The 15,205-nt window shown below is 39.8% G+C and overlaps 1 protein-coding gene across 7 annotated transcripts in view; it reads left to right on the forward strand.

Moving 5' to 3' along the window:
* The window catches only part of SCAPER (S-phase cyclin A associated protein in the ER), a 591,234-nt gene that overhangs the window by 284,932 nt on the left and 291,097 nt on the right, over nt 1-15,205 (forward strand). For all 7 annotated transcript variants that reach the window (XM_058428046.1, XM_032176146.2, XM_058428043.1 and 4 more), the window contains one exon: nt 13,806-13,871. In XM_058428046.1, coding sequence (XP_058284029.1) covers nt 13,806-13,871 — 66 coding nt within the window. The remainder of the gene's footprint in view (nt 1-13,805; nt 13,872-15,205) is intronic.

Consider the following 15,205-nt stretch of genomic DNA (forward strand, 5'->3'; position numbering starts at 1 on the left):
TGGTACAGATACCTACTTTTGGAGGCAACATAACAGACCATATTCTCAAAGAATTGTAATTGTCTGTTTTGCCCTGTCTGATGGCTCCCCGAAGGACTGGGTCAGATGATTTGTTTTTATTTTTACCTAACTCAGAATTCTCCTAGGGCTGAGGAGGCCACCTGAGAGATTCTTTTTTTTTTTTTTTAATTTAAAGGTAAATGTACTTAGTCACTATTTGCCAGGGAAAGGGAGAACAGTTGGGGTCAACAGTAGACTAACCAAAAAGCTTAGAGAGAAAGGCCAGAAATAGAGATCTCTGGGGAATAAGGGCTTTATGAAAGCAAAAGAGAAGAAAAGCTTCACATATAAGGGATCCTTAGTATGGTTAACTGCTGATTTCTCACTGGAAATGATGGAGACCACTTGGCAATGAGATGTCACACTCAGTGTGCTGAAAGAATTTTTTAAGCCCTGTTAACCAAGAATTCTATATTTGGCAAAGCTTTCCTTCACAAAAGAATGAGAAATTAATACATTCCCTGATAAACAGTAACTGAATTGTTTGTCACCAGTAGACCTGCCCTAACTTATTTTACGAAATCAGCCTAACACTGCTACTAATGCCACATAAAGACAACACAAGAAATAAAATCTTTTTTTTTTTTTTTATATCTTCTTGGTAAGTAGAAATTTTTTTTTTTTTTATTATACTTTAGGTTTTAGGGTACATGTGCACAATGTGCAGGTTTGTTACATAGGTATCCATGTGCCACGTTGATTTCCTGCACCCATTAACTCGTCATTTATCTCCTAATGCTGTCCCTCCCCCCTCCCCCAACCCCACAACAGTCCCCGGATTGTGAGGTTCCCCTTCCTGTGTCCATGAATTCTCATTGTTCAATTCCCACCTATGAGTGAGAACATGCGGTGTTTGGTTTTTTGTCCTTGCGATAGTTTACTGAGAATGATGTTTTCCAGTTTCATCCATGTCCCTACAAAGGACATGAACTCATCCTTTTTTATGGCTGCATAGTATTCCATGGTGTATATGTGCCACATTTTCTTAATCCAGTCTATCGTTGTTGGACATTTGGGTTGGTTCCAACTCTTTGCTATTGTGAATCGTGCCGCAATAAACATACGTGTGCATGTGTCTTTATAGCAGCATGATTTATAGTCCTTTGGGTATATACCCAGTAATGGGATGGCTGGGTCAAATGGTATTTCTAGTTCTAGGTCCCTGAGGAATCGCCACACTGACTTCCACAATGGTTGAACTAGTTTACAGTCCCACCAACAGTGTAAAAGTGTTCCTATTTCTCCACATCCTCTCCAGCACCTGTTGTTTCCTGATTTTTTAATGATGGCCATTCTAACTGGTGTGAGATGGTATCTCACTGTGGTTTTGATTTGCATTTCTCTGATGGCCAGTGATGATGAGCATTTCTTCATGTGTTTTTTGGCTGCATAAATGTCTTCTTTTGAGAAGTGTCTGTTCATGTCCTTTGCCCACTTTTTGATGGGGTTGTTTTTTTCTTGTAAATTTGTTTGAGTTCATTGTAGATTCTGGATATTAGCCCTTTGTCAGATGAGTAGGTTGCAAAAATTTTCTCCCATTCTGTAGGTTGCCTGTTCACTCTGATGGTAGTTTCTTTTGCTGTGCAGAAGCTCTTTAGTTTAATGAGATCCCATTTGTCAATTTTGGCTTTTGTTGCCATTGCTTTTGGTGTTTTAGACATGAAGTCCTTGCCCACGCCTATGTCCTGAATGGTATTGCCTAGGTTTTCTTGTAGGATTTTAACGGTTTTAAGTCTAACATTTAAGTCTTTAATCCATCTTGAATTAACTTTTGTATAAGGTGTAAGGAAGGGATCCAGTTTCAGCTTTCTACATATGGCTAGCCAGTTTTCCCAGCACCATTTATTAATTAGGGAATCCTTTCCTCATTTCTTGTTTTTGTCAGGTTTGTCAAAAATCAGATAGTTGTAGATATGCGGCATCATTTCTGAGGGCTCTGTTCTGTTCCATTGATCTATGTCTCTGTTGTGGTACCAGTACCATGCTGTTTTGGTTACTGTAGCCTTGTAGTATAGTTTGAAGTCAGGTAGCGTGATGCCTCCAGCTTTGTTCTTTTGGCTTAGGATTGACTTGGCGATGCGGGCTCTTTTTTGGTTCCATATGAACTTTAAAGTAGTTTTTTCCAATTCTGTGAAGAAAGTCATTGGTAGCTTGATGGGGATGGCATTGAATCTATAAATTACCTTGGGCAGTATGGCCATTTTCACGATATTGATTCTTCCTACCCATGAGCATGGAATGATCTTCCATTTGTTTGTATCCTCTTTTATTTCATTGAGCAGTGGTTTGTAGTTCTCCTTGAAGAGGTCCTTCACATACTTTGTAAGTTGGATTCCTAGGTATTTTATTCTCTTTGAAGCAATTGTGAATGGGAGTTCACTCATGATTTGGCTCTCTGTTTGTCTGTTATTGGTATACAGGAATGCTTGTGATTTTTGTACATTGATTTTGTATCCTGAGACTTTGCTGAAGTTGCTAATCAGCTTAAGGAGATTTGGGGCTGAGACGATGGGGTTTTCTAGATATACAATCATGTCATCTGCAAACAGGGACAATTTGACTTCCTCTTTTCCTAATTGAATACCCTTTATTTCCTTCTCCTGCCTGATTGCTCTGGCCAGAACTTCCAGCACTATGTTGAATAGGAGTGGTGAGAGAGGGCATCCCTGTCTTGTGCCAGTTTTCAGAGGGAATGCTTCCAGTTTTTGCCCATTCAGTATGATATTGGCTGTGGGTTTGTCATACATAGCTCTTATTATTTTGAGATATGTCCCATCAATACCTAATTTATTGAGAGTTTTTAGCATGAAGGGTTGTTGAATTTTGTCAAAGGCCTTTTCTGCATCTATTGAGATAATCATGTGGTTTTTGTCTTTGGTTCTGTTTATATGCTGGATTACATTTATTGATTTGCATATGTTGAACCAGCCTTGCATCCCAGGGATGAAGCCCACTTGATCATGGTGGATAAGCTTTTTGATGTGCTGCTGGATTCGGTTTGCCAGTATTTTATTGAGGATTTTTGCATCAATGTTCATCAAGGATATTGGTCTGAAATTCTCTTTTTTGGTTATGTCTCTGCCAGGCTTTGGTATCAGGACGATGCTGGCTTCATAAAATGTGTTAGGGAGGATTCCCTCTTTTTCTATCGATTGGAATAGTTTCAGAAGGAATGGTACCAGTTCCTCCTTGTACCTCTGGTAGAATTCAGCTGTGAATCCATCAGGTCCTGGACTCTTTTTGGTTGGTAAGCTATTGATTATTGCCACAATTTCAGAACCTGTTATTGGTCTATTCAGAGATTCAACTTCTTCCTGATTTAGTCTTGGGAGGGTGTATTTGTCGAGGAATTTATCCATTTCTTCTAGATTTTCTAGTTTATTTGCGTAGAGGTGTTTGTAGTATTCTCTGATGGTAGATTGTATTTCTGTGGGATCGGTGGTGATATCCCCTTTTTCATTTTTTATTGCATCTATTTGATTCTTCTCTCTTTTCTTCTTTATTAGTCTTGCTAGCGGTCTATCAATTTTGTTGATCTTCTCAAAAAACCAGCTCCTGGATTCATTAATTTTTTGAAGGTTTTTTTGTGTCTCTATTTCCTTCAGTTCTGCCCTGATTTTAGTTATTTCTTGCCTTCTGCTAGCTTTTGAATGTGTTTGCTCTTGCTTTTCTAGTTCTTTTAATTGTGATGTTAGGGTGTCAATTTTGGATCTTTCCTGCTTTCTCTTGTGGGCATTTAGTGCTATAAATTTCCCTCTACACACTGCTTTGAACGTGTCCCAGAGATTCTGGTATGTTGTGTCTTTGTTCTCGTTGGTTTCAAAGAACATCTTTATTTCTGCCTTCATTTCATTATGTACCCAATAGTCATTCAGGAGCAGGTTGTTCAGTTTCCATGTAGTTGAGCAGTTTTGAGTGAGTTTCTTAATCCTGAGTTCTAGTTTGATTGCACTGTGTTCTGAGAGACAGTTTGTTATAATTTCTGTTCTTTTACATTTGCTGAGGAGAGCTTTACTTCCAACTATGTGGTCAATTTTGGAATAGGTGTGGTGTGGTGCTGAAAAAAATGTATATTCTGTTGATTTGGGGTGGAGAGTTCTGTAGATGTCTATTAGGTCCACTTTGTGTAGAGCTGAGTTCAATTCCTGGATATCCTTGTTAACTTTCTGTCTCGTTGATCTGTCTAATGTTGACAGTGGGGTGTTAAAATCTCCCATTATTATTGTGTGGGAGTTTAAGTCCCTTTGTAGGTCACTCAGGACTTGCTTTATGAATCTGGGTGCTCCTGTGTTGGGTGCATATATATTTAGGATAGTTAGCTCTTCTTGTTGAATTGATCCCTTTACCATTATGTAATGGCCTTCTTTGTTTCTTTTGATCTTTGTTGGTTTAAAGTCTATTTTATCAGAGACTAGGATTGCAACCCCTGCCTTTTTTTGTTTTCCATTTGCTCGATAGATCTTCCTCCATCCCTTTATTTTGAGTCTATGTGTGTCTCTGCACGTGAGATGGGTTTCCTGAATACAGCACACTGATGGGTCCTGACTCCTTATCCAGTTTGCCAGTCTGTGTCTTTTAATTGGAGAATTTAGCCCATTTACATTTAACGTTAATATTGTTATGTGTGAATCTGATCCTGTCATTATGATGTTAGTTGGTTATTTTGCTCCTTAGTTGATGCAGTTTCTTCCTAGCCTCGATGGTCTTTACAATTTGGCATGTTTTTGCAGTGGCTGGTACCGGTTGTTCCTTTCCATGTTTAGTGCTTCCTTCAGGAGCTCTTTTAGGACAGGCCTGGTGTTGACAAAATCACTCAGCGTTTGCTTGTCTGTAAAGTATTTTATTTCTCCTTCACTTATGAAGCTTAGTTTGGCGGGATAGGAAATTCTGGGTTGAAAATTCTTTTCTTTAAGAATGTTGAATATCGGCCCTCACTGTCTTCTGGCTTGTAGAGTTTCTGCCGAAAGATCAGCTGTTAGTCTGATGGGCTTCCCTTTGTGGGTAACCCGACCTTTCTCTCTGGCTGCCCTTAACATTTTTTCCTTCATTTCAACTTTGGTGAATCTGACAATTATGTGTCTTGGAGGAGTATCTTTGTGGCGTTCTCTGTATTTCCTGAATCTGAATGTTGGCCTGCCTTGCTAGATTGGGGAAGTTCTACTGGATAATATCTTGCAGAGTGTTTTCCAACTTGGTTCCATTCTCCCCATCATTTTCAGGTACACCAATCAGACGTAGGTTTGGTCTTTTCACATAGTCCCAGATTTCTTGGAGGCTTTATTCATTTCTTTTTATTCTTTTTTCTCTAAACTTCCCTTCTCGCTTCACTTCATTCATTTCATCTTCCATCTGTGATACCCTTTCTTCCAGTTGATCGCATCTGCTACTGAGGCTTCTGCAATCTTCGCGTAGTTCTCGAAACTTGGCTTTCAGCTCCATCAGCTCCTTTAAGCCCTTCTCTCCATTGCTTATTCTAGTTATCCATTCTTCTAATTTTTTTTCAAAGTTTTTAACTTCTTTGCTATTGTTTTGAATTTCCTCCCGTAGCTCAGAGTAGTTTGATCGTCTGAAGCCTTCTTCTCTCAACTCGTCAAAGTCATCCTCCATCCAGCTTTGTTTCATTGCTGGTGAGGAACTGCGTTCCTTTGGAGGAGGAGAGGTGCTCTGCTTTTTAGAGTTTCCAGCTTTTCTGCTCTGTTTTTTCCCCATCTTTGTGGTTTTCTCTACTTTTGGTCTTTGATGATGGTGATGCACAGATGGGTTTTTGGTGTGGATGTCCTTTCTGTTTGTTAGTTTTCCTTCTGCCAGACAGGACCCTCAGCTGCAGGTCTGTTGGAGTTTACTAGAGGTCCACTCCAGACCCTGTTTGGCTGGGTGTCAGCAGCGGTGGCTGCAGAACAGCGGATTTTCGTGAGATCACAAATTCAGCTGTCTGATAGTTCCTCTGGAAGTTTTGTCTCAGAGGAGTACCCGGCCGAGTGAGGTGTCAGACTGTCCCTACTAGGGGGGTGCCTCCCAGTTAGGCTGCTCAGGGGTGAGGGACCCACTTTAGGAGGCAGTCTGTCCGTTCTCAGATCTCCAGCTGCGTGCTGGGAGAACCACTACTCTCTTCAAAGCTGTCAGTCAGACAGGGACATTTAATTCTGAGGAGGTTCCTGCTGACTTTTTGTTTGTCTGTGCCCTGCCCCTAGAGGTGGAGCCTACAGAGGCAGGCAGGCCTCCTTGAGCTGTGGTGGGCTCCACCCAGTTGGAGCTTCCTGGCTGCTTTGTTTACCTAAGCAAGCCTGGGCAATGGCGGGCGCCCCTCCCCCAGCCTCGCTGCCACCTTGCAGCTTGATCTCAGACTGCTGTGCTAGCAATCAGCGAGACTCCGTGGGCATAGGACCCTCCGAGCCAGGTGCGGGACACAGTCTCCTAGTGTACCGTTTTCCAGACCCGTTGGAAAAGCGCAGTATTGGGGTGGGACTGACCCGATATTCCAGGTTCCGTCTGTTACCCCTTTCTTTGACTAGGAAAGGGAACTCCCTGACCCCTTGCGCTTCCCGAGTGAGGCAATGCCTCGCCCTGCTTGGGCTCGCGCACAGTGCGCCTCACCGACTGTCCTGCACCCACTGTTTGGCACTCCCTAGTGAGATGAAACCGGTACCTCAAGCAGAAATGCAGAAATTACCCGTCTTCTGTGTCGCTCAGGCTGGGAGCTGGAGACTGGAGCTGTTCCTATTCGGCCATCTTGGCTCCACCCCGAAATAAAATCTTTAGACCAATGTCCCTTATGAATATAGATGCAATATTCCTCAAGAAAATATTTTAGGAATGCAGCAGCATATTTAAAAGATTATATATCATCACCAAATGGGATTTATTCCAGGAATGCAAGGGTAGTTGACTTAGAAAAAAGTCACACAATATAATATACCATATTAATAGAGTGAAGGGGAACATAAACCATGATCAACTCAGTTCATGCAGAAAAAGTATTTAACTAAATCCAACCTTTTGTGATAAACACACCCAAAAAAACTAGGAATGGGAGGCAACTTTCTTAATCTGGTAAAGGAGAATTAGGAAAATCTCACAGCTGACAGCCATACTCAATGGCAAGAGAACGAAAGCTTTCCCCCTAAGATCAGGAAGAAGACATGAAAATCCACTCTTGCCACTTCTTGCCTTGTTGTAATAGAATTTCTAGTGGCACATAGGCAAGATAAACTAGTAAAAAGTATCCAAGTTGGCAAGGAAGATATTAAACTATTTCTGTTTTAAGATGACATCTTAAAACAGCTGGTCCTCAAATAATGTTGTGTCATTATAACATTGATGAGGAAAAAAAAAAATCAATTCCTGGCCAGGGCCACTGTCTGTGGAATTTCCACATTCTCCCTGTGTCACTCATTTAAAGTTCAGAAAATACTTTGGTCATTTAAAGTTAAGTACATGCTTATTTCATGACCCACTCCTAGGTAATTTATCAGTGATAAATGAAAACTTTTCACGCGAGGACTTTTCTTCAAATTTTCATAGTAGCTTTATTCATAGTAATCCTAATCTGGAAAAAAGTGAAATGCCTAACTTGTGAGTGGATAAACAAATTTTCAGGTGTCTGAACAGTGGAACATTATTAAGCGAAAAGAAATGAACTAGTGATACATTCAGCAGTTTAAGTGAATCTCAAGAGCTAAATGAATTACTTTAGAGACAATAGTGTAGATTGTAATAATTGTATATTCTAGAAAGCCTTACTGGTAGAAAACAGATGGCTGATTTCTAGGAGCAAGAGGTAACGGAAGAGATTGACTAGAAAGAGACAAAAGAGAACTTTGTGGTGTAGTGGAAATCTTTCATATCATGATTGTGATTTTGATTATACTGGGGTACACAATAGTGAAAACTCATTGAATTATACACAAATTAAAAATTTTTTATTGTATGGAAATTATACCTCCATAAAACTGACCAAATTTTTTTCAAATCAGAAAAAAATTAATTTTTTGGAAGCAGGGGTGACAAAAATAAAACATTTTCAATATGAATTGTTAGGAGTAAATCAAAGTGAAAACTACAGATTATTTGAAATTTATAACAGTATGAAACTTACAGGATGTTACCAAAGCTTTGCTCAGAATGAAATTTTTGCTTTAAATGATTTTGTTATCAATTGATGTAGAAATGATCTAAATAACTCAAGGAGCTAGAACGATATTGTTATCACCCCCATGGAAAACAAGATTCATGGATTTACTTAGTTTTATTTAACAAATACACACGTGACACTTACAATATACTATTTTTTATAAAGATAAAAAAGAGGTTTAATTTCTGAGAAGATTTGTAAAATAGCCTCTTTTTTTAATAAAACAAGATTTGTTTTGTTAGCAAAATAGCTAATAAAAAATAAAATGGAGCATACATATATCCCACATTATGACTGAGCGGGAGTATAACCAAGATGATATTGAGATTAATAGTGAAGAAATGCAGTGTACAACACTACACCAATGAAATTTTTAATCTTACCAAAGTAGACAAGCATCTAAAAACCAAATCATCAGATTGTAATTGTGACAGTATATTTGAAAGGATTCTTTCAACCTTATCTCTTGCTATTCTCACATTTTAATCTTTTGCTCTGACCAAATGGGTCTCCACAATGTTCTAAGCATAAGTTGTATTTTTCTGTATGTTCAGCATTGTTTATTCAATTTTCTCTGGTAATAATGCCATTTCCTTTGTATTTGGAGACCACTTGACTTTCAAGAGAGTACACATTCCATTTCCTTCAGGAAACAGCTGGAAATGAACATACCACATTACTTACCTGTCACTTAGTCTGCCCCATGTAATTATGTTTTTTGTTTGTTTGAGACAGAATCTCTCTCTGTCATCCAGGTTGGAGTGCAGTGGTGTAATCTTGGCTCATTGCAACCTCTGCCTCCCAGGTTCAAGCGATTCTCATGCTTCAGCCACCTAATTAGCTAAGATTACAGGCGTACACCACCACACCCAGCTAATTTTTGTATTTTTAGTAGAGACAGGGATTTGCCATGTTGGCCAGGCTGGTCTTGAACTCCTGTCGTCAAGTGATCCACCCGCCTCAGCCTCTCAAAGTGCTAGGATTACAGGCGTGAGCCACCGAACGTGGCTGGAATTATGTATCTTTTTATGCTGTTATGTCATCATCTTCCTTCTGCAGACTAAGTTTCTTGAATATTCTCATTATATATATACCTCTTTGTATCCCCCTCCCGTACTATAGTTTATACAGAGTCAAAACTCTGGAAATAAATATTTAATTGAATGCTAAAAGCGAATCAAATGGGAGGTGCTTCCAGATGGTTGACTAGAGGCATCTAGTGTGTGCCTCCTCCACAACAAAGAACCAAAATAGTGAGTAGGTAATCAAACTTTGAACAGATCATCTAAGAATATTGGCATTCAACTGAGAAGTGACAGGAGACATAAGCAAGCTTGTCCAGTGCACATCCTACAGGCCGCATGTGGCCCAGGATGGCTTTGAATGCGGCCCAACACAAATTCTTAAAGCATTACAAAATTTTTTTGTGATTTTTTTAAAGCTCATCAGCTATCCTTACTGTTAGTGTATTCTGTGTGTGGCCCAAGACAGTTCTTCTTCTTCCGTTGTGGCCAGGGAAGCTAAAAGATTGGACACCATGACCTAAAGCAAGATAGGAGAGGAAAATGAGGTAGCCTGTTCTTCTGGGATCAGCTGGGAGCCTGGAGAGGCTCCCCAGTGTGGGGAACGAGGAAGTGCGTGATCCCCAGCAGTCCACATTCCCACCGTGGACTCCTGCGTCCAGCCACGGGAAAGCCCCTGCAACTAACATAAGAAGCTACTGGGAGACCACATAAAGGTATTGTTCCAGAGAGGGAGTCCATGCTTGGGCCTCACATACCCCTGAGCCCTCAGCAGCTACAGAAAGGTGCCACAATCAGAGTCTGCCTCCTACCAGAGCTACATTCTGCCCAGGGATCCAGCAGCTTCTGCATTTCCATAACTCAAACCCCATTGACATTCCCTACCCTCAGCCAGCACCACAGTTGGCTACTGCCTCCAGGGATGAAGCGAGAGCCACTGACAAAGACCCTACTGCCCCTAGCGGTGAGGCCACTGTAACATCTTCATACGTCCAAGAATGAACTTCCCTGCCAACAGCAGCCACCACTGTGGGCAGCTGAACCTGGGGCCAAAGCACAAGCAATGTGCATGCTTCCCAGCTGCCTGCATATGGGTGCTGCTGAAAGCAACCTCATTCTCCCTAGTAGTGGGGCTGCAGTGCAGCCGCTGCCATGTCTTCCCAAGCATTCTGCCTTAGGCCTGAGTATTACCCCATGCTGGCCTACCAAAGCTAGCACCTACACATACCACCAGAGTGCCTGATGACAGATCCACCCAGCTCATCTCCACACCCCCAGTAACCAAGCATGTTGCCCAGGGGCCTGGGGACTGCCCAGCCCAGTCTACCACTGTTGGTACCCGAGTACTCTTTCTGGGGGCTTAAGGGAAAGCCCACCCAACCTGTCATTGCCATCACCGTGGGGATTCATCCACCTGCAAGCCTGGGGATTACACTGCCAGCCCATGAAGGCTACCACCAACAACATGAGAGTGAACTACTTGGGATCCAGACGTTGTTATTCCTGCCAATGCTACTGCCATTGCCCATACCATGGCCCCAGAACCCACCTTCCTCACTAGCCCATTGTTGCCACCCCTGTCACCAGAGCAAGCTGCCTGTAGGCCCAAGAATCAGCTCACCTGGACCTGCTAACACCGGTATCAGTGTTTGTCGCTGTGGAGCCTAAGAACAAGTACATTTGGCCCACTGCTGGCACTACTGGGGCTTGAGGTGTCCCCATCCCCAGCAAAACTTCATTAGAACCTTCACTAACAACCCTACTATAAATCTCTGAGGAAATCACAGACACCACTGATGCTGTTTACAGCTGAAAAACAGCATACGTGACATATGCAACAACATAAGGTGACAAAATACTCAAATTTGCAGCGTCCCAGAAGGTGAAGAAAAAATGAAAGGTAACTTAATAGGAATAGCATTGAATCTGCAGGTTACTTTGGGGAGCCATTTTAATGATATTCATTCTTCCAATCCATGAGCCCCTATGGAATGTTTTTTCATTTATTTGTATCATATATGATTTATTTCAGTAATGTTTTGTAGTCCTCCTTGTAGAGATCTTTCACTTTCTTGGTTTAAATGTATTCCTAGGTATCTTATTTTTGTGTATGTGTGGCCATTGTAAATGGGATTGTATTCTTGATTTGGCTCTCACCTTCAATGTTATTGGTGTATAGAAATGCTACTGATTTTGTACATTGATTTTGTATCCTGAAACTTTGCTGAAGTCGTCTATCAGTTCTAGGAGCCTTTTGGCAGAGTCTTTAGAGTTTTCTAAGTATAGAATCATATTGTCAGTGAAGAGAGATAATTTGACTTATTTTCCCGTTTGAATGCCTTTTATTTCTCTTGCTGATTGCTCTGGCTAGGACTTACAATATGTTGAATAGGTGTGGTGAGGGTGGACAGCCTTGTCTTGCTCCTGTTCTTCAGGGAAATGCTTCCAGCTTTGGCCCATCCACTATGGTATTGGCTGTGGGGTTGCCATAGATGGCTTTTATTATTTTGAGGGTATGTTCCTTCAATTCTAGTCTGTTGAGGGGTTTTTATCATGAAGGGATGTTGGATTTTATTGAAAGTTTCTTCTGCATCTATTGAGATGATCATATGGTCTTTGTTTATCAATGTCATTTTTTACAAAATTATGAAAAGCTATTCTGAAATGCATATGGAGCCATAAAAGAGCCTGAAGAGCCAAAGCAATCTAAGCAAAAAGAGCAAAATGGGAGGCATCACATTATGCAATTTCAAACTGTACTACAAGTCTACAGTAACTAAGACAGCATGGTACTGGTACAAAAGCAGACATGTAAGACCAATGGAACAGAATAGAGAACCCAGAAATAATGCAGCACACCTATAGCCATCTGATCCTTGGTAAAGTTGACAAAAATAAGCAATGAAGAAAGGACTCCCCATTTAATAAATGGTACTGAGATAACTGGCTAGCCATATGCAGAAGAAATAAATTAGACCCCTACATTTCATCATATACAAAAGTTAACTCAAGATGAATGAAAGATTTAAAGATAAGACCTCTAATCTATAAAATTCCTAGAAGAAAACCTAGGGAATACCATTCTAGGCAATGGCCTTGGCAATGAATTTATGACTAAGTCCTCAAAAGCAATTGTAATAAACACAAAAACTGACAAGTGGGACCTAATTAAACTAAAGAGCTTCTGCTCAGCAAAAGAAACTGTCAACAGAGTGAACAGATAACCTACAGAATGGGAGAAAGTATTTCACAAACTATGCATCCAAAGGTTTAGTATCCAGAATCTATAAGGAACTTAGACAATTGAATAAGCAAAAACCAAATAAAGCCATTAAAAGGTGGGCAGAGGACATGAACAGACACTTCTCAAAGGAAGACATACAGTCAGCCAAGAGACATATAAAAAATGCTCACAGGGTGAGGTGCCACACTCTTAAACAACTGAATGTCACATGAACTCATTATTATTCATTCCTATAAGGAGGGCACCTAGCTATTAATGAGAGATCCACCCCTGTGATCCAGCCACCTTTCATTGGGCCCCACCTCCAACATTGGGGATCACATTTCTACATGAGATGTGGAGGGGACAAATATCTAAATTATATCATAGGGATAATACCATATTGAATTTTTAGATACTTGTGATATTATTGAATGTACAGCAGCCACCACAATGCTTGGAACATACTCCACCATGCATAATTGTTACTTTCCCACCTTTCAGATGAGGTCACAATTACTTGCAGCTACCAAGTAGTTATTTCTCCATTTTGACATGCAAAATGTTTACATTTGTAAAAATCTTTATATTTATAAAAATCTTAATATTTAGGCTGATGGCAATGAGCATACTTAGGTTGAAAAAATATGTAATTTTATATTTTATTCCAATTTAGATATTTCTTTATTCCAAAGCATCATCTGTCTAGTTTGCTTTTTTCCTCATTAGGGCTATTTTAATTTGCATCTTTCTCACTTTTTTAGGTAGGAGTATTTTTTTTTCAGCTGTCATTGTTCTCTAGATTATTTTACATTGTGGATAATTTTTTCATAGATCACTGGATGAATTCTTTGACAACAGGATCCTTTGGATGAGCAGTTAACATTTAAATTGTCATTTTCCTCTTTTTTTCTCCAAAAAGAGAAATGTACAAATTAAGTCAACATTAATGGATTGCTATAGTGAGAACTGTCTTAGATCAGTGACCAGCTTGATGACTGTCACCTACTAGTTTAGGCAAGCTGGAGCCTAGTTAGAAAGGGGCAGAGAAGTATCTCAAATTTTTCTGAACCTTTGGTATTTAGTCAGTATAAAAAACAAAAACAAAACACATCTTTGAGAGTCTAGTCACGTTATTTCCACTGTCTTTTTAGTTATTTCTAAAATTAAATGCTTTTTTTTTGTATTCTTTACCTGTATTTATCTTTTCATTTTATAACTCTTGAGGTACATAGGTAGTCAGCCACTTCAATCACCAAATTTAATAGGCTGAGTGTTAAATGTAACAGGGGAAAAATACAGCCAACATTTTGGTTTATTATAAAAATTAGCAGTGAAATAACTGTGTTAAAACTTTTTTTCTCTTCAGGGCTAAGGAATATGAGAGTTTAATGGAAACCAAAAATTCTGGCTCTGATTCACCTTATAAAGCAAAGTGAGTATTCCACATTTTAGTTCTCCTTTTCTTCAGTCTATGCCTGTAACAAAAGTGTATCTCAACCATCATGTTATGTCTGTAATGAGGTTCTTTGATTCTGATTTCTAGAGCAGCATTCTCTTAACACAGTAGTATCCAACTAGAGGAGAGTTTGCTGAGGATATTTGGCCATGTCTGGGCACAGTTCTTGTGAGCACAGCTTGGGGCTGCTAGCATCAAGTGGGTGGAGGCCAAGGATTCTGCTATATATTATTCAGTGTATACGACAGCCCTCACAGAGAGAACTATCTCATCCAAAATGTTAATAGTGCCAAGGTTGAGAATCCCTGTTCTAACAGATCAGGTTCTGGCAAAGCAAGGCTGTGCTGGTTCTTGCTCTGAGGAGATCTCTTTAAGGATTGTTCCTCGGGCCAGTCTGTAAAGAGAATTAGAATTCTCTAATGCTAATTCTCATGAGATTTTAGATGAGAATTTAGACTTCACCATTGAAGTGTAAATGTAATTAAACAATAGCTAGGTAAACAAAGGCATCATCATTTTGTTTCTCTTAAAAATACTGTCGGTAGAGCTGCAGTGAGAAAAGTACTCACAAACACTATTGAAGGGAGTACAGACTAGTATGATCTTGTTGAAAAGCATTGTGCATTAGCAGTTTAGGAAGTCCTATTTAGACCTAAGCCTGCTCAGTGAAATAGCACAAAATGTGCTCAGATATTTATATACATAGATGACTCTTTTTAAAAAAGTTTTTTTATTTTAAGTTCTGCAGTACATGTGCAGGATGTGCAGGTTTGTTACATAGGTAAACATGTGTCATGGTGGTTTGCTGTACCTATCAACCCATCACCTAGGTATTAAGCCCAGCATGCATTAGCTATTTGTCTTGATGCTCTCCCTCCTCTCGTCCCCTCTCAACAGGCCCCAGCGTGTGTTGTTCCCCTCCCTAAGTTTATGTGTTCTCTTTGTTCAACTCCCCCTTATAAGTGAGAACATGCAGTGTTTGGTTTTCTGTTCCTGCATTAATTTTGCATAGATGACTCTTTTACTGGTACTTTTAACAGTGAAAAAGTCAAGAAACAATTTAAGTGCCCCAAGTTGAGGAATATCCATAACCACTTGTTGGTGTACATATGCTATAGAATGTTAATGTAGCCATTATTTGCATTTACAGTAGAAATATTCTTGCCTGTCAAAAGATACCAATCAGCTTACTACTTTTATTTATTATTGTTCTGAAAGTATTAGGCATTGTAATAAAAAGATAAATACATATAAAACATTAAAGAAGTAAGAAATTATCAAGATTATGAAGATACTGTATATCACAAATA

Source organism: Hylobates moloch, unplaced genomic scaffold (assembly GCF_009828535.3).
Source record: "Hylobates moloch isolate HMO894 unplaced genomic scaffold, HMol_V3 SCAFFOLD_14, whole genome shotgun sequence".
In the NCBI taxonomy this organism is placed as follows: Eukaryota; Metazoa; Chordata; class Mammalia; order Primates; family Hylobatidae; genus Hylobates; species Hylobates moloch.